The 27,887-nt window shown below is 46.3% G+C and overlaps 1 protein-coding gene across 3 annotated transcripts in view; it reads right to left on the reverse strand.

The window, feature by feature from the left end:
* Window positions 1-27,887, reverse strand: part of LOC139109890 (uncharacterized) — a 109,442-nt gene that overhangs the window by 34,215 nt on the left and 47,340 nt on the right. For all 3 annotated transcript variants that reach the window (XM_070669305.1, XM_070669304.1, XM_070669306.1), the window contains 4 exons: window positions 7,869-8,104; window positions 5,396-5,619; window positions 4,499-4,800; window positions 4,099-4,376 (listed from right to left, as the gene is read on the reverse strand). In XM_070669305.1, coding sequence (XP_070525406.1) covers window positions 4,099-4,376; window positions 4,499-4,800; window positions 5,396-5,619; window positions 7,869-8,104 — 1,040 coding nt within the window. The remainder of the gene's footprint in view (window positions 1-4,098; window positions 4,377-4,498; window positions 4,801-5,395; window positions 5,620-7,868; window positions 8,105-27,887) is intronic.

Raw genomic sequence — 27,887 nt, forward strand, 5'->3', positions numbered from 1 at the left:
TCTACGTAGCGGTCTGTACAGGAAGTACCTAATCGATCTGCGCAACAATACCGTCGTTTTTAACGATTTCTAATTTCATCGATCATCCATCATAGAAACATCACACAATCCTTTCCCAAACACATCCGACGTCTAGGTCGGGGCAACCCTTCGTGCGAATCGAGCGCGGCCGGCGGAGTTACGGATTGATCGACGTAAGAGGAAGTGCTCCGACTTCGAGCCGACAACGAGGAATGTAGAACGAGGAACGTCCCGCATTGCTCGACGCGCACGTCCGTAATCGACGCGATACGCGCCGAGTATTAGCGCCTATTAATGATTAATCGAGCCGATGCCAAGAGGCCGAGGCTCGCGTGTGCGTGCGACGGTGCCTGCACGCTGGTTCCAGCCGGTGAGAATAGCGGGTCGACCCAGGTCAGATCATGCCTCGCGCCGAATCGTTAGAAAGTCCGCGCTTTGGGCATCTGCGCCGCATCGCGCCGCGCCGCTGCGTAGCATCATCACGGATTAAGAAAAGATATATCTATTTATCGGCTCGATGACTTGTCCCGATATTGCGAAGCCGTGTGCTCGCATTGCCGGAGCGAGCGACGGAAAAAAAATTCGCCTGCCGCCGGTACAAGACTTCTGCGCAATAACTTGACTCCGTGGACCTCGTCTTCCGATATCTTGAAAGATGAGCTCGAATGTAAGCGCGGCTCTAAGTGACGCGAATTAAAAATTTTTCTTCCCCCCGATCAATAGCTCGCGGCGGCGCGCAATTTATCATGATTTCTCGAACACAATTCCCTCGTGATGAGAGAAACGTGATAATTCTTAAACATTCGGAAACGGAAAAATATGCGGCTTAATGCGATGACAAATCGCAAGTCTGACGTCGGGCTTTGACGACTGAACTCAAACGTTGATTGAAAACCGTAATCGGTCTGTAGTTCCCAGACAATCGACAAAACGCGAATTACGAGCAAGTGCGATGGAAAAATAAAGAAATAAAAAAAGGGGAGGGGAAAAAAAAAACGTATTCCCTGTTACCACGAGCTGCACACCCATTAGTTTCTCGCAATCGGCGTCTCGTAATTCTAAACAGATACATCGCAATTACTTTCATTCCTCGCACGTTTACGTAACGCACGATCCGTATATCATCGAAAGCTTCATCGAGCTGCCGCTAATGACAGAAGATAATTGAATAATGGAATTGCAAATAAGATAGGATTTTAAATCTAGCTAAAAGTCAGCTAAATGTTTATCGATGCAAACGCATAAACGAACGTTATTTGCATTACGCGCAAATATAAAAAAAAACTCCCTTCAAAAAAAAAAAAATACGCTTATAATTTTATGACTTTAATAATAAGGATAATATCACGCTCGATTAATAAAGTAAAACTGCTCCGCGCTACCAGCGGTAATTGTTCGAGCGAGTCTAACTGTACTTGTATGCCTAACTAAATTCATTATAATTATTACCAGAGAATAGGTCAATTGCTTTCAACTTCTCTCGTCGTGAAAATAAATAATCAATGTACTAAGTATCAATTAAGAACGTAAAGGCTTATAGGAATAATTACTTTCGTTTTTCCGCGATAGTTTCGCGCTGCTGACTGGCACGAAAGTGAATGCAATAATATCGCAGGCACAGATAAGGATTGCGGGTATAATTCCAACTGATCTACGAAAGGATCGCTCGTGCCGTTGATCGGTATCCTCGCGCGAGATTAGAATCTCGATGCCATAACTCAAGAGGGATTTGTGTCGCGATACTAATTTTTTTTTTTTTTTTTTCTTTTCGCCGAGCGAAGCACGAGTTATCTTCGCGCAAAGTTTGAAAATCGTCGCCGCTTTCACGCGGTATTGTTTTAATATGTTATTAATGGAATAAAGAAAAATCGGTCGCAACGATATAATTTAATTAATTGCGCGCTGCGGGATGAAATGCTTTTTATATATCAATTTTACTGAATTCACGAATGCCGCTGGCGGAGCCATTGTCGGGGGATTATTCCGCGTACAATGTTTGCCACAACGAGCGAGGAAACGGCCGCGGCATCGGAGTTCCTCTCGTTGATTCTCGAGAAGTGTAGCGGGGTCCCTGGGGGCATGTCAGTTTCGATTATTCTCGGCTATCGTTAGGCCCCGTTCAGCGCGTGCTCGCTCGCGCGTACGCGGAGAGTCGCGGTCCTCGAAACGTCAGACTGTCGGAGCCGTGAAATTTTTTCGCGGGCGCCCACCTCTCGTCATGCATATTCATGAATGCTCGAATGTAATCGAACGCCGCGCGTAGCCGGCGCAGAAAGAGACGGCGGGGTCCTCGAGCGCTTCGATCAGCCGTCGACTCGATTCAAGAATGACGAGGGCCAACCACGAGAGCGTATACAGATAAGAGCGGCTCAAGGACCGCCGAGCTCCTTCGCCGTCGTCTTGTGGCGAGCCTCGTCGTGTGGAATACCGAGGGACGGTCGTGCACTTTATGCAAACCCCGGCGAGACGACACGCACGACACCGATTCTTATCTCGCGAAGGGTACCGCGCCGCTACGTAAAAACGTGCGGTACGAGCGGCGACGGCGTTCCCGAAACGGCCTGCGGTTGTATCGCGACGCGATCAAATTCGGGCTCCGGACCAACTTTGACACCGACGCCGGAGGAGACCGGGGGTCCTCCTCGTTAAACGTATCGATGTCCGTGCCGTGGTCCATCCAACCGGCGACGTAAAAATATATGAAAAGCCCGTTATCGACGCCGCATCCATCTTAATTATCGCCGGATGCTCATTAGAACTCGCGAGAGAGGCGCGCGCGGAGTCTTCGTTTTTCGTTGCGAAACTACTTCCCCCAAAGTGAAGTGAGAAGAAACCGCGGCTCGTGACACGGATGGAGAACTTTTCTACCGCGGCGGAGTCATGGTTCTTGCTCTCTGTCAAGTGTGAGTGAACGATGTGACAGCCGGAGGAATAACTTCTGTCACGAAGACCGCGAGGAGTGGCGCGCCGTTCGAGAGACCCGCTCCGTGACATCGCCGATTCACGAAGTGCCGAAGATCGTATCGCGTATACGCGCGGGATAAGCGTGTCGGGTTATCTGTAATTAATCAATTTGCGTTTGCCACGCGGCAGCCCGGTAATTACAGCTCTGCGTTTTAACGCGAATTATGAAACCATTCATCGCGCGATTTCAAACTAGCACGAGCGAGGACGAGGGGAGCCTTTATCGATGGAAAGTGGACCGCGCCCCAGTTCCGCGACGAAAGGTCGTTACTGCCTGAGCGAAAATGCCATGCTTCTAAACGGAGGGGAAACGAGGGGGAGAGCGCTTTGAGCGAGCGGGACGGATGAGTGGATAATTTCAGTGGACATTCGAAAATTGGCGGTCACGCCCGCGACTTCGCGGAGATAGCGAATGCTAAGTAGTCCGTAAAAACTATCATCGCGGGATCATGTGTGCGAGCGCATTTCGCTTCGAGACGATAAAGAATAAAAAAAAATAAAAAGGAAGACTTAAAGAGAGAGAGAGAGAGAGAGAGAGAGGAAAAGAAGACGAAAAGAAAAAAGAAAGGAGAAAGTATGAACTACAAACTAGAGGGGGATGCAGGATCTAGCTTCGAGGGATCATTATAGAACTTTCTTAGCTAGCGCGCCGTCTCTCCCTATTCGCTAATGCCAGACTGTCTGGATTGACTGATGCCAGGTCATTCAAAGTCTTCTGGATCGCCTCGTTGCCTCACTAACATAGAAGTCAGGAAGATATTGCGCGATAAATGACAGCGCGCAACTATTACAGAGTGGGCTTTCAAAAGCTGTTAAAAATAGCAGCTACGTCTGACACGATTCATATAACGATCTAATTAGATCGAGAAATCATACGAGTAAATATCGAATTGTCGTTTAATTACGTTTTAAACAACATTGTCGCAAGAAAAAAAAATTTGTAGAATGTCAGCCTTTGACGATAATAGAAATTATTGCACGCTTGTGCTTCGAAGGCATTAAAATTCAATCGGCGCGATCATGTGCGCGAACAAATGACGTAAGTACCGTGCGATTTTTTTTTTTCCTCGCGGAAAAACCGTGTTGCAATGAGTAAAAATTCTTTTGACTTACCTGTGCGTACTCCGCGCAAATGTCGATCGACGAAACGTAATTGACGACGTCCTCGATGGTCCAACGATTCACAGCTTGCCCGTCGCCGCACGGTATGTGGCCGTAGAGAGTCGGACACCTGACTGGCGGAGGTGTGGTTGGTCTCGCAGTGGGCTTCGGCTTGGGCGACACGCTTTCGGATCTCCTTGTTTCTGGCCTCTGCCGTTTGCGAGGTGCGAAACCACCGGGGCTTGAAAGGTCCAAAGGACTCGTCACTCCTGCGTCTCTTTTATTCGCGCCTGCGTTATCAAAAAAAAAAATAAAATGTTATTCGGTCTTGAAAATCGGTTAACAATGCGTTACGTGTAAACGTACAGACTGTTAGAGAATATATTTAAAAAATATTTCCTACAACACTTACCTTTGAGATATGTTTCCAGCTCTGCGGCGCTTTGAGCCGCGTTGGCAGTTCGTACCATGTGCAAGAGCGCCTGGGTGGACGACATATCGATCATAGGCGGGAACACGGGGTTGCCGAAGAGGCTGTCCTGTTTCTGTTCCTTCGGATCTTTATTAGATAGTGGTGAGGTTGTCGGGACAGTCGATGGCTGAGGGGTTCCCAACGGCGCCATCAAACCAACGAACGGCGTCGCTGCGGCCTTGAAGGCTGGAAACCTCGGGTCTAAACCCGGAGGATAACCGTTTCTTGGCGTACTAAAGTAACTGAAACAATAATTAATTTTTCGTTATGCGTCGAAAGAAAAAAAAAAAAAAAAAAAAAAAAGTTCGATAAAGCGCAAGCATAAATAAATACGTAGATAAAAAAAAAATTTGATCTGTTTTCAGCTATGTGTCATAGCACAAAGTTAAAAGTCAACGTACTACGCGACAACCGGTTTTATGCGAGAGTACATTAAGCTGCTCGAACACATCCCGAGTTTTACGAATCTTAATTATGCGAATCATTTATTTGCAGCCTTCAAAATCTTAATTCTTTTACGTCTCACCGGCGTTCGTCAATCGACGAAAGTCAATATACACGCACGTCACGTTCCAACGAAATATTTAAAGACCTTTGCGAAAATCTTCTATCCTTAATCATCCGAGGCATTAAAACAAATTTTATAACACGTGGTGAACGTGACAATAATGAAGTAGCGTGTCACAGTCTGGTGTGAATAATTAATTGGCACGTCAACGAGTCATTTATTTAAAAAATAAAATCAAAAGCGTGCTTTTCCGTGTTATCGATTCGATTTTGAAATTAAAATTTTACTGCGAATAATGTTAAGTAATCGATAAAACGAAGTGAACGTACTCGTTAGGGTTGGCGTTGTTATATTTGGCGGCGAGACTTCTCATGAAATCACTATAGTTTCGCCCCATCATTTGCTCCATATGCTTGAGGTGATGTGGCGGTGGACCCTCGGGTCCCCCCAAAGGCGTAGCATTTGGCGGCGTACCCGGATGACTCGACGAAGAAGGCGTCACGCTCCTCGACGACGTCGAGTTGTTATCAGGTGTGAGTCGTTCCGTTTTAACCTGTAACGCGATAGGATAGCCCTTCTTTAAACAAGACGTCACGCACACGACCGGATGCAATAACGAAAAAGAGAATGCGAAGCAATTAAATGGCATTGAAAATAAATATAAAAAAAATATTAAAAATACACGGATGTATTAATTAAAAAGTAGGACTGACGCTAATTATTATTCCACCCCGCAAACTTTTTTTTTATTAAGCGCATTCACTTAAAAAATAAAACTTATGTAATGTTTTAATTTAAGATCTAAACGTTCGATTATCTTTTATTAAAAACTATCTTGTGTCAATTTTAATTAATTAATTTTTTTTAACTTAAAATTCGGAAACGATCGTTCCATTTGCATATACGTTTAAATGAAAAAAAGACTTAATAATATTCGTAACTAATGAGTGTTATGTAAAGTTGTCGCTGGTACGCTTGGGATTGTTCATTTTATCTTATCCACAGTGACAATAATTTTACTATCTTTATTACCGCCGTGCTTTATGTTTGAACGTTGAAGGCCGCAGAAACAATGTATCTTTAAAAGAAGAGAAACGTTTTAGCCTCTCATTGTTCTTGGAAGCAAACAGATTGTTTCATTATATGTGAAAAGCTTTAGAATCATGCGCATTGTGCCGCCTTAACTATTTAATATTAATAAAGATAAAATTTATTCGCGTATACATATATAATACATGAAACGTACGCGAGACAGATATCAACGGCGAACCACGCCTTCGACCGCGAAGGGATGTTTATCGGCAGTTAGCGCGCATAAGATCCGTGGCCGGCAGGAAATATCCTGGGTGCATTAATTCTCGGGAACAGATTGCATCTAAGATATGGTAATGAAGGCAACGCGTGGCGTAAGAGTTGACTCCTCTTCGTTCGCGGCGAGAGAGAGCCGCGCCGTGACACTAAGAAGAACGAGAGTCGATTGGCGTAGAATAGGGTACCCGAGAGCGCAGCCCGGAGACCGCGGCAGAGGCCACGGTAAATCTCTTTCTCGCCTCCAGACCTCTTCCTGACAGGGGACCGCTTCAGGCTCACGGCGCACGGGGCCACGATCCCCCGAGTATATATATCTACATTTCGAATGGGCCTCGGCGACGACCGATACGCGCGACTAGGTTCACGACGAGAGAAATACACGACAGGCGCGCGAACAATTGCGCGAGCCGAGGACAATCACGAAATTAAACTAATCGTCCCTTTCTAAGTCTTCCCTGGATCGAGTGCTCGTTAAATAAAATATACTTTCCCCCTCTTTCTCTTCTTATCTCCGTCCGAATGATTATAGGCGGGAGAGAAACTAATCCTCTTCTACTTTTATTCGTCGATTCTCCTCACTCGACTTTAATGGCTTCTCGATGCCGAAAGTTAATAAGTCAGGATGAGGCTTACGGTCTTATACAGGGGATTAATTTCTCAAGTTACTATTATTCTTCTAAGATCTTTTCTGTTTGCGTCGTCCGCGTACCTGAGCCACGAAAAATTCTTGCGCGTCATGGATCGTTTTTTCTTCTTACCGATCAGTTTTTTTTTTTTTTTTTTTTTAATTATCGTAGCTTTGAGCATTGCTAAGCAGTCGTCGAAAAAAAAATACTTCCTTTTTCTTTTTCTCTTTTTTTTTCTTTTTTTTTTTGGTCAAACCGTTTACAGAAGCGTCCTGCAGGTCGACGAATGTCAACGGCGGGATGACATTGCGGCTTTCGAGGCGATTGACATAGTTGCTGCATGGTTGGTTTTGAACGGGACTCACCGTGTACGAGCTACCGCGACTCGAGCCACAGGAACGACGGACTCTCTCGTCGAGGATATCTCCCGAGACTAGCGCTCGCACGTGTCCCGAAGTGGTACGCGAACGCTCAAACACTCCACTTCACGGAAGAAGCCAAACGGGTCTTTCTCTCTCGAAAAATTTGTACGACAAATCCCGCGTCCTCGCGGCAACTCGCGTCCTTCTCGGCGGGGGGAAAGAAAAAAAGAAGAAGAAGAAGTAAAAAAAAAAAAGAATAAATAAAAATCTCGGACGGCGTTCAGTCACGCTACGTCAATACGGTAAGGCGAACGTTGTGTTTGCTTACGTGCGTAGAAGTTTCGTATACCGTGTTAAAATTCAATTCCGCCGTGGACTTTTTTGAAACGAAATGATCGGCGGTAAAAAAAAAAAAGAAAAGAAAAAAAGGAAAGAAAAAAGAGAAAAAAAAAAAAAAAAAGAAATAGAAGCAGGTAAAGACTCAAAGTATAGGTATTACTTACTTGGGTGGTGTCGAGACCATTTTGGTTTTGTCGCCTCCTACCCCGCGGAGGTCTAGGGGTTGCCGCACTGGACAGATGAGCGCCCTGAGGGCTTCCCCCCCTGGCGTCGACCGCTGTGTTCGCTGCCAGGGTGGCCCCGTCGTTGTTTTCCGTGTGCGTACCTAAATCCGCCGCCTCTCCACGGTCGCCGCCACGTGGTCCCGTACCTGCGGACACGTTCTCGCCCGACACCTCACCTGAAAATGAAACGAGAGGAAATGTATCGAGTTTCGGCCCTCTTCTAAAAAATATATAAGGGCGCGCTCGCGCCTGGACTTTCGTCCCCTAACACGTTCCGCGTTTCGCCTAAGTTTCTTATCGAGTTATACGTGATAAATTAAGCCGGCGTATCTCTTAAGCACGAGACGCGACGGCGATCTAAAGAGAACCATTAAAAGGCTTTAAACGACCCGGGCAATTCCGCCGGAATAAATTCAACTCCAAATTCGGATCTTTGACGAGAAAATAAATTTCGCCGTGCTTCAACCGCGTTCGTTCTCCCCGAGGTGATTCGAGGTTTCGTAACGGCCGCGGCGGTCCTCGCGCTTCGTGTCGTAAAGCTTTCCTAACGTCGCGGCGTGTAAACGGCGTCTTTCGACACCGGGAATTTAGAATGAAATACATTAAGAGGAAGAGAAGAGATAATCGTGCAGGACGCGATTGCACACGGTGGCGGCGCTTACCACTGCCGCCGGAAGATTTACGCTCAATAAATAGCACCGTCCTGGCGCCATTATCTTTCGCCTTGATCGGAGACGCGTATCTGCCGACGAGGAGCGATCAAAAAGCGGCGTAAAGACGCGGAGAACGGGAGGAGGACCGACGGAGGAATCAAGGGGGTCACTGTCCACCGCGGGGCTACCTAACATATCCAATAAATTCTTGTCATCGTTAAACGCCTGGAATTTTATGAAGGTAGTGGATCGTTCGCGTCACCGAATTTACTGGCCCGTACGATCGGCCGCCGCTTTTAACGTCGCGGCGACGGCGTCGAGAGCGGCGCTGAAAGAGATACGAGAACTTTTGTCGCAGCTCATCTCGCGGGACTGTATTTTTTTTTCTTTTTTTTTTATCTGGCGCGTCGATATCTTCGCTTTAATGAATCTCCCTTATTTTTTAACCGGTCACTCTCGCCGGTGCGCGAAGCGTAGGTGACTTTCGGGGTAACCGTTTCGTTAGTTTATGTCCGGTATTACCGAAATGTCCGCGATAACAAGTGTTAATCGTTCCCGCACAAGCGTCCGCCGTAGTAAAACCGACGGTATCGGAAGTACGCGGACGGCTGGTGCAATTATTTTTTTATTTTCTTTTTTTTTTTGTAATGCGTGGGTAGTTAGCACCTACGACAGGGCACCGCTCGGGCTGCTATCGGGTTATATCCTACGAATCCGGTTGTGGAAGCGGCTCCGAAGCGTTGAACGGAATACAAGCCGAGGGTAGCGATCGTAAAAGCCACTTCTATGACACTCACTGCCAAATGTCTTCATTATTTCAAGTTAAAATATTTACAGCTGCCCATAAAAATTCCATTAGGCACCGTTTGCTAGTAGGAAAACCATTGCCCTTCGTGAGACGCGATATCCGAAGACGCTTTCGACGCACCTCGCCATAAATGACATCGGAATAGTTATAAAATCGGAAGGTATGCGAGCGACGAACATTGTATACGCGTCGTTTTCTGAAGAATTAGCCGCTAACGAGAACAACGATATGTTAAACGGCACGTTTTCGGAATATAACTTAATCGGTTTTAAAAGAATTTCCATGCGGTTGTCGAATCAATGATTTGTGAACTGTAAAGAATTTATAGCGTCCTATTAATTAAGCGGTATAAAACAGAGAGAGAGAGAGAGAGAGAGAGAAAGAGAGAGAGTATAAAATATGTGTTGACGAAAAACGTAAGTAGCACTTAATAAAATTGTTGAAATTATAACATGCGAAGGAAATGGTCGAGTTCCTTGAATACAAATTTCTGATTAACAAAAATAAATAACTTTGAGATTTATTTCTACTCGCTTGATTTTATGACCATTGTGGTTCGCGTAACAAGATTTTTTTTTTACGTTTTTTTTGCTCTCTCCTTTTTTTTTTTCTTCAGTTTTATGTTAGCAGTAGCGCTTCAACGGCACGTACGACAAATATCATAATAATATTTCACAAACTTCGAAGGCAGGGAGTCATTGTTTAAAGATCGTCCACGTTTTATTATCTCACTTAGCCTCGACAGCATTTACATAGTCGTGAGAAATGTGCGAGTGCAATCGCGGGGTTTCAATAAATAAAAAGAAGTGCTTTGTATGCGTGTCTTTTTTTTTTTTTTTAATTTTTTATTTTATTTAAAAAAAAGACACGCATATAAAGCACTTCTCAGTCGTCAACGAGAATTTTCGGCAAGAATCCTAGTCACGTTAATCGAGATTTAAATTTATAAATACGCGGATAATGAACCCAGCAGAGACTTGAATGTATTTCCTAAACGTACCGCGTCGTACGTAGCGTCGGAAATTTTCCAGCTGAATAGTTTGAGTAATGCTCCAAGAAATTCGCGAGGAAATTTTGTTGTGTGCGAACGAGGGAGGTTAACAGCAGCAAAATACCTACGGTGAATACTGAGAACTACGCGAGGTCCGAGTGTGAAATATCGTAACGACGTGTTAAAACGAACTAACGTGCAGCGCACGTATCCCGCGACAACAGTCGCTCTGTGAAATCCGTTCTTCGAGGCAGCATTCGCCTAGTAGGTACAACCGAAGTGCATCGCGACACTTTGTCTCCGGTGACAAAACGGCCGATCGTTTCGCGATCTAAAAAAAATTACAGCCCCAGAAATTAAACGGCATCTCTCTTTCTCTTTCTCTCTCGGGCGCCGGCAATGATTTGAGCTAAGCGTGACGCACAGGCAGAAAATAGAAAGTGTAACGTGGAAAACGTGCGTGAGAAAGAAAGCGATGACAACTCGCTACTCTTTGCCGCGCAAAAACAGTAGCTCGCCTCCCGTGATTCCATCCGATGTATCGCGTTTATCCTAAGACACGCGTGTAATTTACCGGTTTTACCGAAGCCGGCTGGCTAACTATTTCGTTCCCGAGCGAGACAGGTTTTCCGCGAGGAAAGAAAGCCATCGGAAGACATCGAGATGGGACACCAGGAACTCGTAATAATCGCGCGCGGCGCAGTCATAAATTATCCGGCGCGACCGCGACTAAAACGAATTGACCTACGAGGTCGCGGTACGGAGGTGCCGCCGCGACAGGAATAAAGCCCGCGGGGGCCTTCTCCGGGTCGCTGTTAATTATTCCTGCGTTGAGAACTTAAAGAAATTTCACCGAGGTGGGAATTTTTCCACGCGATCCCACGGGCGAGATTAGAAGCGGACCGGGGAAATTGCACAACGCGCCGCGCGAACGCGAGGAGGATCGATCCAGCATCCATTTCCGGCATCGCGGAAAACGACAATACGACGGCTTCCGCGCGCGAGGCATTGTTCGACGAATGACCCGAAGATTCATCGGCGCGAGTTTCTCACACGCGTAAATCAACCCAGCTGAAGAAGACGAGAGGTCGAAATGGAAGAATTAACGACAGGGTACTAAATCATACAGAGATCGGATCTAAACGTGAAACGCTCTATTTTTGCAAAAAAAAAAAAAAAAAAAGAAAAAATAATTGCAATTTTAGATCAAACGCTAAAGAATTCAGCACCGCATTCGCACCTTGTAGCGAGCCCCGACACGTCGTTCAGCTTTCTCCTTCGAGATCGTTTCCTTTTATTATCGCGATAAGGATAGATCGAATCCCACGGCTGTTCGATCAATCCGCTGAAAGCCGGATGCGGGCGCGTACTCGTCATTTCTTCCGCTCGCAGCACCGGCCTCGCCAAGGCTGGGGCGAGCGGCTTACGTTCACTTCGCCCGGATGAAGCCGGTGGCGTCCACACGTGCGCGTACCCCGGCCGAGGTGCATACGCGCGTACGCGCGTCGTACGTCCGCATCCGGGGTCGGTCTTACGCTTAATGAACGATCAAACCCGGTTCTACGCGTCGCGCGGACCCGTCATTACGCGCTACCATTGCGAGCAAACGCAACAAGAAACCTCGTCGATCTTTTACGCCCTCCTCCTCTCCACTTCGCCCGACTTTTCTCTCCCGTGACCTCGCGTGGCAAGCTACTGAATGGAGAATTCCCCTCTTTTTTTTTCTTTTTTTTTTTTTTTTTTTTTTAAGAAAGAGACGTGATATCTATTGTTTCTCTGAGAAGCACGTGTGATACACGATCGTAACGCACATGACATATCGTTCGTTATCAACATCATTAATTATCACCGGTTTACCGTACGGATTTATTGTCGTCTAGTTTATTACTCGTAGTAGATAACGATGATCGTAATTGACTTCAGTGGCCTTCAGGTTGCAAATGATGGCTCGAAGGAAGATCAAACGTGAAACTACCATAACGATCCTGGCAGCATCGCTAATGCGATCACTATCGGCTGTGATTACCGCGTTCCTAGATCGTAACCTCGCTAAACTGGAACTGGTAATTAAGGTATACTTCAAAATAATTTAAATCGCAGTTTGAAGCGAATAATCGTCGATTAAAAAAATTCGATATGACCGAACATATTTCACATTTACAGAAAAAAAAAAAAAAAAAAAAAAAAAAGAAAAAAAAATCAAGAACTTAACGGATGCCGCTGAAAAGCGTCGTATGAAAATATCTTCCACTGCACCGGAACGGTCCCCTAATTAATTCCCGCGATAAGACGTATCGCGACGCAGGGATAATGTCTACCATCCGTGACGACCTTTAAAGGCCGGACTGGCGCGCGCGCTCGCGAGCGCGAGAAGATCGAGAAGAGGTAGGAAGAGATTACTGTCGCGGCGTTAACACGATCAACGCCGTCAGCGGCCACGCGGTCGTTGCTAGATCTTCTCCCGGCCGCCGTAAACCCGCGGCGTAAGTTATGCGCGACCGGGAGGGCCGCCTTGCGCGCCATTAAAGCGGGTTATGCCCATTTCAAGTGGAAAATCATAAGCGCCGCAAATACGCCGTCATTACTGCAGACGCGCTGCGAGCTCGCCACTTACTTTGTAATCATGACTAATGCATAATGTAGTAGCGGCCGCGCCGTACACGCTCCTCGCACCGTCTATGCACGCGACTCCCGCATATGCACACGCGTGCGTGCACCTACGCGTACGCGCGTACAACGCATAAACCGGCCCCGCGCGCGATCTCGTCAGCGGTTACGCGAAGGATGCCTCCGGACGATCGAGGCGGACGGTACCACCTCGCGGAAGGTGCACCGGGGGAAGAAAAAGCTTTACGCTTGCCCGCGATGCGGAATTGGATCTTGCGGTGATGACATGTAACCAAGGACAAGGACGCATGCCGTTACGTGACGTGCGTGAAATTCCAGCCGCGTCGTTCGGGGGAGTGCTGGAGGACAGGCGACGTCGGCGATTCATCGTCGGTGCTTTATTCCTTTCTCTTATTCGATCTCCATTCGCGTTCTTCGCGCGCAAAAGACGGTGCCGAGTACCTACCGCGTGAAATGCAGCCGGACTTGCAGGCGCATGCATTCTTCCATTGTGAGACATCGGCGTGAACTTTTCCTCTCGTCGGCCGTATCGGCGCGGCGGCCGCGGATCCTAGCGAAAACCCGACGGTCTTTGTCCCTTGCGATGCGTAACCTTGGTTTAGCGCGGAGAATGGTCGAAACAGCTGTTTCAAGTGGGAGAGGCACAATGGCGTGCACGCGAGGGCAACGGCGAGACTTAGGAGGCGCGGGAGGACGCGCGTAGCGATTTATAACCGCGAAGCGAGAGCCAGCAACGGCACCGGCAACGGCCGGGAGACGGCAATAGCTGGACTTGCATGGCACGGCCCGAAGGTCGCGTGACGTCGATACCATTGCGTCTTATTAGGAGTCACCGCGTGTTCGACTTTACGTAGGAACGCGATGTCCGCGCGCCGACGCATTCCCGCAGCTAATTAACTCCTGCTGCATTCGCCGGGGCAATCGTGCCGCGCGCAAACAACGGCGGAGAGGGTCCGCCGCTTTTCGGACTCGTCTTCATCCTCCGCGTGGAAAATGGAGAAAGGCGCGTTTCGTTTAAACGATTCTACTCGACTCTTTAAGGAATTGGTATTTATACATATATAATATATACGTCGTTTCGATCGGCGCGCACAAAACGCTCGTTTCACAAGCAGAAAATTTTTTTAACGCGGTTTCCACGGAGTCACGTACGCGCGCGTATTACTTTGCACCTTTTATCTTCTGTTTTTACGATCCGCCTGTACGTTTTTCCCCCCTTCTCGTCTCGCTCGATGCGCGGTGCACGGTCTTTTATGGTCGCTCGCCAAGACGTCGCAACGATGGTGACACTGTACGTCCGTCAGGGTCGCGCACCTGTAAACAGGTCAGGTTGCGCGACATTACACGCTTGGCCGCGAAGGCTCGCATCGAGAGGATGACAAATGGATATACGACAGCGTTAATTTATACGCGCGGAACGACTCTTCTTGAAAACTCCTATTCGGACACTCGATAACTCTCGACGCGGATCGGGGACTTAATTCGAAGTCCACTCGCCTAACATTTTTTTTTTTTTAACTAAATAATTAAAACGTCAACGTAATTTCTTCATCAACTTCAGAGTTTTTTTTTTCCATTCCCGTAAAATTCCACGCGAGCGGTTAGAATATATCCTAGAGTATACGAGGCGGCCGGGATCGCCGATTCTGCCGAGCGATTCGCTGAATTTCTATCTGGTTCTCGCGTTTCCTTCGAAGCCGGAGCGTCCGACGAGGACCCGACGACTCGGGGTACAAGAAGAAGATATTCTTCCCGCGGTTCGCCGGTTGTTCCGCCGGTGGCAACGGGCGAGCGGTGACCTCCGTACCCCATCGGAGCAAGAAGGACAGAGGGCCCGTCGAGAAGAGAGCCGCACGCCGCGCAAAGGGGGCGAGAGGTACAGGAAGAAAGAGGAGAAAGAGAGAGGAGTCGAGATGCGTTCCTGCGTGACGTAGCTTTCGCAGACCATCACGCATATGTTACCCTCCGCGAGGAACACGTACGCGCTTACAATACGATCCGCGGGGTCATTCCACCGAGTCCTCTCGGACACCTCTTCAGCTTCAACGTCGCCGACGCCGTCCCCGTTGTCGTGAACTTTGTTCCACGTTCCTCATTTGCCGTCTCTCAATCGCCGTCCTCTTCAAATCGTCCGTTTCTCAAAACGCATCCGCATGCACGTGCGCGCTCGGTCGTCGCTCATTTTTCTGCCAGACGATAATTTTCCCGTTGAAATATTCCTTCTCCCTAAATCTTTTTCTTTCTTTCTATTATTTTTATTTTTATTTATTTTTTTAAATAACGCGGAAAATAAAATTCGCGAATAAATAAAGGGGGATTTTTTTTTTAAGTAAAAATGTGTGTAGTTTTAGCGGTGGAAAATTAAAATAATCTTACGACTGAAGAAGATTGTTTAGTTTTCCGCTCGTAACAAAGAGAATGCTCGACGCGATAAATCGAATTTACATGTCGAACACGCGGTGGCAACCTTCCATTGCATCGTACGTCCTGGCACCGTTTCTCTCCGCGGCTCTCCGTCTTTTTTCCTCTCGGGCACGTACACTTAACAAGAGAGCGAAGCAGGTTGCGGGTGGATGACAAACAAAGAGCGCCGTGACCTCGTCGCCTTGTGCGTGAGGTGCGATTAGCGCGAACGACTCTCTTGCGCGTGCGAGCGAGCGAGCGAGTAGTCGGGTCGGTCGCGAAAGATGTGGGAGGAAGGCAAAGAGAAGGAAGCACGCGCTGACGAAGGAAGGATAAGCGAAGGAAGGAAGAAGTACGTAAGCCGACCAAAGGTCGAGTGCCGGCCGCGAGTCATCTCGGTTGCGACAACTGCGGTTAGCTTTTGCGTGTCCCGCTTTCAATCTCGCCACGTTGTACAAAATAAAATGCGGAGGTATTCTTTCCGCGCAAAAATTCGAATTTATCGAGATAGATCGCGCAAAAAAAAAAAAGATAATTACAAAAAAAAATAAATAAATAAAATAAATAAAATAAATAAAATAAATAAAATAAATAAAATAAATAAAATAAATAAAATAAATAAAATATATTGTAACAAACGTTTTAGCGAATTGACGAATTCAACGCTAGATATCTAAAAATGCAATTAGATAATCGTACCTGAAAGACAGATCGCGACAGGTCGCGCGCGGATAAAAACGCGAGGCAATCTCGCGCACAATGAGTGATTAGCGTTAGATTATCTCACCTGCGAAGTCACCGAGAAGGTCAGAGCGTGACGATAGAAGAACAAGAAAAGAAGCGATGGACTGGAAGCGGGGTACTTTACTCGATCAAAGGTCGAGCCTCGCGCATAACTTGCCGTGGCATCGATAAACGAGTTCCCTATCGCGCTTTTCATTTTCGCTCGTGAAGATGCTATCTCGCCATATGGCGGATGCACGCGCCGAGCACATACGGAGAATTAAACGCAACGAGTTATCGACAAATAGATAGGTAACAAATAATAAGGGCTATTAAATTCTCATTATTACGCGCCGAGAAACGCGTCTTGATAAGCGCGCGCGGAAAGAAAATATCGCGGCTGAGTCGTAAACGGGGATAAAAGATAAACGGTTAAAACGCAGTCGATTTAACGAAGGCTGGCGAAGCCGAAGTTCCGCGATTGCGACGGAAAGCGCGAATCTGGCCGGCGATAATCGTTCTTATCGCGAACGATTACGACCGTTGATTAAGGTGCTCCCGCGGCATCATCAACTCGATTTTTTTTCTCTTCCCCGCGCCGTATGTACATGCCGCTAATTGCCACGTGGCGCAGGTGACTGGAAAGAACGGAACATCTCGACAATGAAGCTCAACAGGTTGCCGGCGGATAGCGGCGTGGTTGACTACTGCCGTACGAGCGGCAATTAGCACGGGCGATTCTTTCGCCGTGCAGCATCACGAGGGGGGAAGAGAGAACTCGAGGAAACGCGGCGCACGCATCCGCGTGAAGCGTCTAAATTACTTCATTAGAAAATCGCGCGATAAAAACACGGTGATTTCGCTTGGAAGCGGCGCTTGCGGAATGAATCGAGGGATTTTTCAACGCTTTGTTCGCGGATAGCGTACCGTTACCCTCCCTTCCACCCTTGGCACAGCCATGGTGTCTTCGATATCACCTGCAAGTTTTACGAAACGATGGGTTCCCGAGGAGTTTTTGCGGGGGACTGTACGCTACCGAGTCCCGGCGAGCAGTTAGCATTAGGCACGATGACGAAGAAGGCCAGGGACTCGGTGAGATGATAGCGAGCGCGTTCGCTGACGGCTCGCATCGGTCACACCGCAGGTGACTCGTCGCGGTCTAAGCCCTGGCCTCTGCCCGACCCACGTACCTGATTCTATCCGGTGTCTTTCTCCCCGTCGTCTTTAACTCCCGTTTTCTCCGTCGCGCAGGACGGCGAGAGGTGTATCCGCGAGCTTCACTGAACAACGAGGTCTCGAATATCTCGCGTATACCATTTTTCGTTTATCTTTATTTAAAAAAAAAAAAAAACGCGGTAAATCACCACTTTTATTATCGCTAGTTTTAGATAAAATATATCGCGCGAGCGGAACAGCGGGTTGCCAAAGTAAAAAATTCTGCGCTTTTGCACGAAGCACAGATTAAAGAAAAAAAAAAGAAAAAAAAAAGAAGAAGAAAAAATTGAATTTTAAACGCGAAAGAATTTATTTCTCGTCTCTTCCGCGACGTCCTTGTTATAAATTCGCGTCCGCGCGAACGCTGATTACGGGCTGGATATATTGCGCGTATAAATTCCTAGTTGACACGGGAAAGCGCGGCTTCTCCGCCGTTCGAACGTCACCGAAGGACCTGCGACCTCTGCAAAGTTAATGATACGCGCGAGTGGATGATCCTTATATAGAGAGCGGCGGCGAGGCTGCCCGGCGCGCGTACTCGTCAGCGCGCATCATTTCGAGTGATGTATTACTCACCGAGTGTCATCAGAAAACGGTTATGTGACCCTGGATAACTCCCGTCGGTCATACGCTCGCGGCCACCTCGGGCAGATTGCGCGTATTTCGCGTCGCCGGCGAGTATACGTTTCGCTTCGTCAGCGTGCCGCGGCCCGATCACAATCGAACGCGGCCTCGCGAACGATCGCGCTCGGCCAGCTCAGACCTGCGAGAGACAGACTTTATCTACGCGCGAGAATAAATAAATCCGAACGGTACAACGTGTGTCTTTCACGTCCCGCGATTTTTTTTTTCTTCCTTTGCGCCGCGAAAGAGTTGGAATACTCCCCCTTAAAGGTGTCCTTAACGAAGCCATTATACGTCGCAGCCTCCACACAAAACGCGCGAGAGATTAAAAAAAAAAAAAATAGAAAAAGAAAAATTTATACAATGATAAATCTGTACAATCCTTTCATCGATGCGCGATATGTCGTACGTGCGAGACGTTTGATTAATCGAGATCCGCCGGTGCGACGTAAAAGAAAAGAGGCTCGCGAACCGGAGAGCTCCCGTAACGCGTGGGCGTAGATAGCCGCAGAAGCGGCCAAATCGATTTACTGTGTCGAAATCACACGGGCATCAGTTCGTAAAATAAATCACGCGTAGTAAAGTGGAAAGACTGGTTTCTTTCGTAAGATTTCGAATACACCCGGTACCTGAGGCCCGGGGTCTCGAAATTCTCCCTGACCCGGGGAGAAGAGAGAGAGATCGAAAGGTCGGCGGGCGAGGAATGTGTCGAGAGGCCAGATTATACTTCGCTAATGAACTTCTGCGCCTTCGGCCGTGCGTGATCCAGGTAACGACGCCGAGGAAAATCAGAGTCCATCGTCTCGGCATTTGTTTTCTATTACGAGGGTCCGGCAAATAAAAGCTTAAGTCCGAGAGACTAGCCAATAAGTTTTCAAATTCCAGCGGACCTCTTACTTTTACCCGTTCCTCCGGCCGCGCACGGGAGGGCCCTTTACCTTTTTTCGTGAGAGCGCGATAGTACGGAAAAAATAACAGGCGGATCTATTTGGTGAAACTCGTAATTAAGAGCCGTTTAAATCGAGAGAGAGTAATTTGTTAAAGCGGCTAATAGGTTGTTGAAAATACTACGGAATTAATTATTTCGGCTCGGTTATTTGTATAAGGAATAAAACACAATGTGTTTGGAAATTAATTTGTCGTCTAAAATATCTTTTCAGCCAACGTGGATTAATCTATTTAAAGCCGCGTCGTACGGTGCAAGCTGTACGAAGAATCGAACGATCCCTTAATGATGCACGATACGAAATCCGTCAATTGGCAAATTTCATCGCAATAGAATCATCAATGTTATTTTTTTTTAATTACCGCAATGACGCAAGTCTCATTAGAAATGCAGTAAAGACGCTTTATCGGATACAAGTGTCTAATCCTCGCGTGGTAATGTTAGAAGTTAGTATCTATCGGAATCTGCCGATACGCCGTTCAAATTACATACGATGTACGTAATGTTAACAAGACGCCAATAAATCTAACATGAAATACACAAATTTAAACGTCCTCAGGATTGGTTACAGAAATCATCGTGACTTAGGAGACAGTAAAACGAATCGCAGTTACATAATGCAGATTCTCATCCTAGATGAGCAAAAAAAAAAGAAGAAAAAAATAAAAAAAAAATAAAAAAATCATGGAAAATCACCTGGCGGCATTAGGCAAATGAAAGTCAGGCAATTAAATTCTCACTGGAAGGTAGACATATGTTACCGCGTGTCTGACGGCGGCGGTCACGGTGATCGCGACCTCGAGATCGTTGATATCGCGCATTACGCGACAAATCGCTGGCCTTCGTAAGCAACAACTCTCGGCCGTAACGAGAGATTTGCCGATTCGCTATTGTATCGGCGCATCGAGCCGCGATAACCGCGTTCCAAGGCCCGGCCGGTGCGGAATTTATAGTCAGGACGCGAACATCAGAGGTCACAGGAAAAGGCACGCGTTTATCGCCCAAGCACTCATTGAACGGATAAATAGAATTCGATCCGCGACGATTATTTGCCGCTGTTACCAAAGAAGCGTTAATAACTAGAATGCATTGAGCTTTTTGCACCTCGAATCACGACGTAACGTTAAAATCGAAACGGTGCGAAAAATGGCAGCGAGACTCGGGATAGACTTCGGATCTTTCGAATCTTTCGTACGAAAGATGAATATTTCTCGAATATTTCCCTCTATCGAGCTCACGAGTTTACCGAAATTTTGAGATACCGCTGTTACGTGTCCTTTCGACGCGGTGGGGAAAAAAAAAGTTGCGCAAGTACCTTTGTCCTCCGTGACTGCGCGAGAGGAAGCTACCAATCGAGAGGAGGAACATTTTCGCTCGGTTATCTCGTCACGATGATCTGCCGACGGATACCGCGTGCCTTGACACATAACAATGCATGCATGAATTAATAGCGGCCGTTGTTGCACTCGTACTTCTTCTCGGTTACACGAAGATTTACATCTTTATCGCAAGCTGAAAGGTGTCGCTGATCGTACGAGGTGACAATGACGTCTCCGTTTTCTTAAATAATGATACAGTTAACTTGAGACAAATAGAAAAATAAAAAAAAAATAAAATAAAATAAAATAAAATACAAAAGAGAGAGAGAGAGAGAGAGAGAGAGAGAGAGAGAGAGAGAGAGAGAGAGAGAGAGAGAGAGAGAGAGAAAGACAGACGGAGCGAAAGAGAAGGAGAAAACATGCCGTGCTTCGTGACGAGAATCGAACTTTCCGAGAAGAAGAAAGACCGAAGGAGCGGATGGGATACGGAGAGTTGAATGATGAAGACACGAAAGGTTAGCGGTTCAATAAATTCTGACGATCGGGGACAAGCGCGCCGCGGCTCTCTGATCGATCTTATTGTTCCTTCAATTCGCGGTTCATAATGACGGAGTGTACTAAAACGCGATATTAATGACACGTTCGCGCGGCTCGTGTTGATTGACACAATCGGCTCACGTCGTGGATGTAGCAATTAGTTGCGAACCAAACATATTAAACCTTGCGAAACAACTACACGAAGGGGACGCGATTGAAAGTGACCGCGCGGCGGTTTATCATTAATCTCGACCCTGCACGAATTCTTTACAATTAGATAATTATCGTGTGCCACCGATCGCATTTAATACGTCCCGATGGTACGTCTTTTCAATTTTATTTATTCACAGCTCGCAGCGTACTTATCCGCAATTACGTACCCTATCCCTCTTTAATCTACTGATCTTAAAATCGCGGCTGAATGATCAATTCGTATAGATCGTCGGCTTAATCGCTGCGGAATGTTGGAACATTTCGCCGTTACGTATTTGTTGCACGAACGTATGAGAGAATCTTCGCTAAAGGGAGGAGGAAAGAAAAAAAAAAAAGAAAAACGCGAAATAGTCACGTTAAAGCGCGAAAGGTCAACGCTCCTATAAATCTCTCGAACTACGTGTCTTTAGGCGGTGCACTTTCAGTGGATGGGGTTTCATTTTAGATTTCCTCGAGATTGAGGCGCACCAAAGTGTGAGAATTCCTCGGGGTACACGGCCGACAAATGCGGTAATTCGATAGAATGAAAATACGGCCATCGACAGAGCACCGCCGAACTTCGTCGTCGCGATCGAATCGTAGCGAGTAGATATATGTACCTTGGGCACGATTTCCACGAGAAGTACGAGCGCTCGAGCGGTTCTCTTAGCGCTCACCGTGTCTCTTGTACCGCCACGCAAAACATTCTGCTTACCTGAAACATAAATAATACGAGTCGATTAATATAACGTTCACAGTTTCACTTATAAGGGTTTTATAAAATATTTCTAGACCGTCTGATAAAATATTTATAAGTTGTGACTTCGATAGCTTATTCCGCTTTAAATGAAATTATCAATGCGTGCAAAAAAAAAAAAAATTTTTTAAATAAAATTAATAAATAAATAAAATTAATTAAACTAATTTGAAAAATCGTGCAATTGACTTTGTGCTAATGGCCACGTCTCTTGCAGCCACGCATCGATAGGTAGTATGGAAAATGGTAACACTAGTTGTGACCTTTACGAACAGCGATACTTGAAACGATATATTTATCCAGGCCAAGTACGAGAAATTGCGTAGGCATTACAATGCAGGGTGCAGCTCGCTTCTGACATCGTGATCGAATTAATCAATAACCCATGATAATTAAGCTAGTAAGTTAAGCCGAATGATATATTTATCTGCGGTTTGGTCGGGTCAACATCTCGTCGCTGATTAATAGGTATGCGCCACCTTTCGAGCTCTCCGTGACCCGTTTCTAACAATATGTTATTGCCGTATAACTTAATTAAAATCGCATCCAACGAAGTAGCGCGAATGAATAAAAAATAAAATAAAAAAATCGCGAGCAAACCGCACGAGATATTAAGATCGACGCCGTAATTATAGTTATCGCGTCGTAATTACCCGCGCGTTTTCTAAAATTTTAAAGATGAAAGTTTCGGGTCTACGGAGCAGATTCACGCTGACACGAATGACGACTTGCACGATGGTCACGTGGGCAGGACACAATGCCAGGGTGCGGCTTCACCTCTGACACACCGGGGTCTCGACCTATTCCCGTATACGCGGCCCAGGATATATCATTGTGCTGAGGGCTCAACGTGGTGCCCAACCCACGTGCAACGCCAACACGCAACGTAGAACTCTAAGCTCCGAACCCCTCGTTGGAATTTCACCGCTTCGGGAATACGACTGGGAGGCGGTGAGCGAAGACGGCCGTTCGACCGCCTGTGTCTCGAAGAGAAAAGCCGATTGTCTCGAACGCGGTGAATCGTACGAGAGAAAATTTACACGATTTGTGAACGATATCGTGACACGCAATCACGTCCCGCGGCCGGAACGTTGCCTGGAATAACGCGATGCCGAAATGTCAGGCTCGTACGAGAATTGATTCGAGCAGAATAAACGTCACATCCCTCGATATCGAAAACGCCGTCCGTTCGCGGCGAAACGCAATCCGTATCTCGGGACGAGATATGGAAAACGACGGGCGACCCGCGACGGTGGATTTTGCGGGTTCGTAACTCGCGCGGCAAGAAACGTGATTTGGATGTATCGTTCTCGCTCGCGATCCTTTTACGGCGATTGAATCCGAGCGCCGCGCTGGAAGTGAGGTAATTTATTTTCCCCGCGCCACGGAAACTCCACCAGGAAACTCGACCGTTGAATTTCGTCTTCGCGTATCTCGACGCGCGGGAACGTTGCTATTGTCTCTATCCCGCCTCCACCCGTTCTTTCTGCGGAGTTAACATATCCAAAAGTAACGTCCCGTGAAGAACCGCGCGCTCGCAGACGCCCACGGGTCCTCATATCTTACGGATGAAGACATTTACGACAATTCCTGAACGAGATATCTCTCCCTCCTTGCCGAACGCGCTCACGTACGCAGATATGCACACCTACTTGTTCTCGAGTGCGCAACGCAGGTCCGCTCGATATCAGTCTCGTTGACTCGCTGCGTATCGATCGGTATTTCTTAAACGCCACGAAAGTTCAAAGCAACTATTAACACCGACGTGATAAAAGTATTGATGTTGCGTCACGTGATTCGGCGAGTGAAATTTTAATCGGATCTATGCTTTTTACGAGAGCGATACCGTTGAAACAACGAATCTAAGAATCGACGAAAGTACGCGGGAGACGCCCGTCCCCGAGGCGATATAATATAAAAGTCTGACGTGCATTCGTGAATAAGATAGAGATCGGCATATTCAATTGTGAATTATTCGACCAATGTACAATAATTGCGGTGTTCAAACGCGATTATTGGCAGTCTATACGTACTGTAATAACACCATGTCGCGGATAGTATATAATTACGTGATAAAGAGTGACGGCAAAAAGATCTGTTTTTTAACCAATTCTTTGAATCTCAAATTTTAAACTGTTTTTTTTTTTATGCCAAATAGTATTATATAATAGGATATTAAATTTACCGTCGCTCGTTAAAAAAAAAAAAAATTATCACAGCAAAAACATTTCGTCACCATTAATAGAATATAACAATTGTATGTAGAAAAGTTAAGAAAATAAAATTTTAATAAAACATTCGAAACATATTACAAAAATCGTTAAATTATTTACATTCACCTGTATAATTGCAAGAAAGAGATATAATATTAAATGAGATATTTATATTTTTCTTCACGGGAGGGTTCTTAACGAAATGCATTTTGCAAGACTCTTTACAATCCCGTTCACACATCGTGGCCTCTCCCTCGCGCAAGGATTTGCATTTTACAAAAAGAACACGCGAGTTCTATCGAGGAATACGTGCGGGTAAGCTTTAAGTGAGCGTCACGGTCGTTGGTCTATGAACCGTGGCTGGACCAAACGCATGGTCACCGAACAAGAGGCTGTCCGCGTCAGGGTCAAGTCGTTGCTTATTTACGCACGCTGCATTCTCGAGAACAATTGCGTAGGCCAAACTATTAAAGCTCCGACCTCCGCGTAATTACGGCCAAGGGTCACGCCTAGTTGATCTGTTTATAAGGAAATCGCGATGAGAATAATTTCACGTGAAAGCTCGCCGTCAGTTAACATCACAATGCGTACGCTTGAGTATTTCTTATCAGATCTGCGCGCATGTATCTAAATTACTGTCGTTCGCATACGAAATATCCCGGTTAGGACAGCCGCGGACCGAAGTGCCTCGTAAATCAGCTCTCGATCAATCAATTCCCGAACGTCGCGAGACGCGCCGATATCGGCCGCTAGAATTTTTAATTTTTTTTTTCTCTCTCTTTTTTTTTCTTTTTTGCAGAGACACGTAACTAGTCGTGCGTTAAGACGTTTTCTTTTCTTCCTCGAATTGAAAGAAGAGATGTAACGAGGCCTTCGTCTCGGTGCATCAGGATGAAAACATTTCCAGCGAAAGAGATACGTGCGCGACGTGCTAACAGATACGAGGCAGCGTGCAGATTAGACCGTTTCGAGAAACGCGCTGTGTGATATGCGCGAGCACGTAACGCCGTTCCTCGCGAGTGCGGCACGTCGCGGTGCAAAAGTCAGAGGTGACGTGTCGCCGAGGTAGGTGACGACTGATTCCACGGCCGGAGATTGCGCAATGCAATCTACCAGCCATGGTAAAAACGGGCCTGCACACAAACCCGGCATTCTGGCATATGGCAACGAGATGATCCGTCGATGGCCCGGGTCGGTGACGTCTCTCCTCTTTCCGCTTGTTATTCGCTTACGACGCGTTTTATATGCCCGCCAGGGTTCAGAGTTACTGATATACCACACTGCGCGTTATTATATAATATGGCTTACGTAAGCCTTAGGAACGTTTTGCGACTACTTTTGCGAAATGAAACTGTTAACAGTTTATTAACGATACGCGTTTCAGTTCCATAGACTGCGAAAATAATTTTCAACGTCCGTGCTTTTTATAAATTAATTTTAATCCGAGCTTAACTTGCGTTCTTTTTTTCTCTCTCTTTTTTTTTTTTTAATTTTGTGTCTCCGCCTAGGAATTTATAATAATTTGTAATTAATAATACGAAATATTTCGCGACGCGAAATTAAAGAATCTGCAATTTAAAAACGTGGACGTTTTATTTGTGTGTATAAAGATCGTTATTGCCTTCGAGCTATCTAAATTTACTTTTGTAGGCATAACGTTACATCTGGCATAGGTACAAAGTAGGTCGGGCAGTATATTTAAACCCTAAATAAACACTCAAACTGTCTCAGTTTATTTATTCGCGGATATGAATGGCGAAGAATGACTTATAGTAATCTCCGCTGCGAAGAATCACGTTTCCTCCGCGAATATGTCCGAGGACACCGCGAACAAGCACCTTCACATAGGTAAACAAATCCATAACGCAGACGAGAATCGGACTAATTTTTGCGAATCACTCAAGAAATAAATAAAAAGAAATTTTTTTATTCAGATCCGGTGATAAGCAGAAATCGTCAAAGATGTTTTACTTTCCTAGCAGGTATTCTTTTTTTTTTTAATGTCGTTATTCTCATTTAATCGACCGTCATAAATGTATAAAGACAACGATAATCAAGAACGATTGTGCCGATGCGATTTGCTATTTCTTCGAACGAGAGCAACATTGTCGAGAGCAGACTCTGCGCCTGTCGCCGGCAAACTGTCGAGCTCTAACCCTTATTCTATAAGTAACCGTGTTGCATAACGTATTATGTAAAAGTCTTTAGACGTACTTAGTCTACATTGTGTCGGATGTTATAGTTCGCAACTCCCGGTGAACTGCTGTTTATAGCGGGAGCAAACACGCAGACCGGTAGTGTTCGCGGCGCTGTCCTACCTTACGTCTCCGATCGATCCTCGGCTCCGACGACGGGCATGGACGTTAACAATCTCGACGCGACTCGTAAATCAATTTATCGAATCCCGATTCCCTTTCATTGCTGATTGATCGCCTCGCGTACGCGCGGCCGCTCGCGCTCATCCGCGAGATGACTTCCGGCTTACGCGGGTACGAGAATTTAGTTTCAAGCTGGTCGCACTTTATTTCTAGCCCGCATCGATCTGGGGTGAATCTTATTGACCTCCGCGTGATACATCGCCGTAACTAATCTCGCGCCTTTCGAAAGAAAAGAATTACATTGCGCATTTATTACCTACACGAATTATCTGTGATAAAAAAAAGAAAGAAAAAAAGAATTATTTTTTTATCGCTTTGTGTGCTGTGATAATTAATTTTTATATTTGTAACTGTTGAGACAGTGTATTAAATATATAAATTTCATTAATTAATAGACAAAAAAAAATTAATTAAAAATATTGACATTGATCGAATTTGTTTTTAATAAAAAAATTGATTTATGTACCATTTTCTTTTTTTTCGTTTTTTTTTTCTTTTTAATTTTTTAAATTTGACCTGCACCATTTTATATCTTCTAAAGCTGAGAACCGCTGACCCGCATAGAATGATCGCGAGGCGGACCGGTTCAGGTCGTGGAGATTTCTCGCTTTGAGGTCGATATCTTCCACAAGCCTACGAATAAACGTGATCCTCCTTCTTCAACCTCGACCCTTCGCACGCTTCAAACGACGCTTCTTCGTGAAATATCGAAAGAAAAAAAAAAGAAAAAAAAAAGAATCAACGTGAATGCAAGAGCGAGAGAAAAAGTAACTCAACGAGACGAATAAAAAAAAAAGAGGACGTTCACCACAAGACGATGTCGACATCGATATTCTTTTAGGTGTCAACCCAGAAGATCAAGATAGAGAACGATGACTGGTGTCACCTTTCTCATAATTCCACACATACGCAAATCGTGTTGTAAAATGATATTGAAGGATTAAGATAGCGAGTGACGAATCCCTCCATCAACGCGCGACGTGTTTTATAAATTTTTATCGTTTCCGTGCACATCTCATATTTCCACGATTCGTCGAGCCTACCTATTCATTTAGCGAACTTCGGAGCCCGAACGTAATCCGGGCCGCGGGCCAAGAACGGATAGATTCAACGACGTCGAGAGGCAGCGAAGCGCTCCGGGAGGATAATTGAATCGCTCCGAGTCACCGGTCAAAATATCCGTAACAGCATACGAATTACCGTGCACGGCGATTAGCTTCCTTCACGAGCCCAATTACAGCCGCGTGTCCCGCGATGCCCCGAAATTCAGCCGACCGAGACACGCACACACGCGTGCACGCGCGCGATCGACGTACGCCGCGGAGGCATTACCGGCACTTCGGACGATCGTTAGTCCCATTTTTCGGGCTCGCGATTACTCGAGTCCCCCGGTGGGCAGGTACGAGAGCCCCTTTCCCTCCCCCTTTCCGACCCCGGGGCTCTTCCGTTTCTTTCCTCTCGAGAAAGAGGTCACGTGACCTCTCACGGCGTAGACGCAACCGCAGGCTTCCAGATTCGGGATCCGGAGGTGTGTGTGGGTTCTCCCGTTCGCGTCGGGCCCCCCGACGTCGG

This window comes from Cardiocondyla obscurior, linkage group LG19, assembly GCF_019399895.1.
Source record: "Cardiocondyla obscurior isolate alpha-2009 linkage group LG19, Cobs3.1, whole genome shotgun sequence".
NCBI lineage: Eukaryota > Metazoa > Arthropoda > Insecta > Hymenoptera > Formicidae > Cardiocondyla > Cardiocondyla obscurior.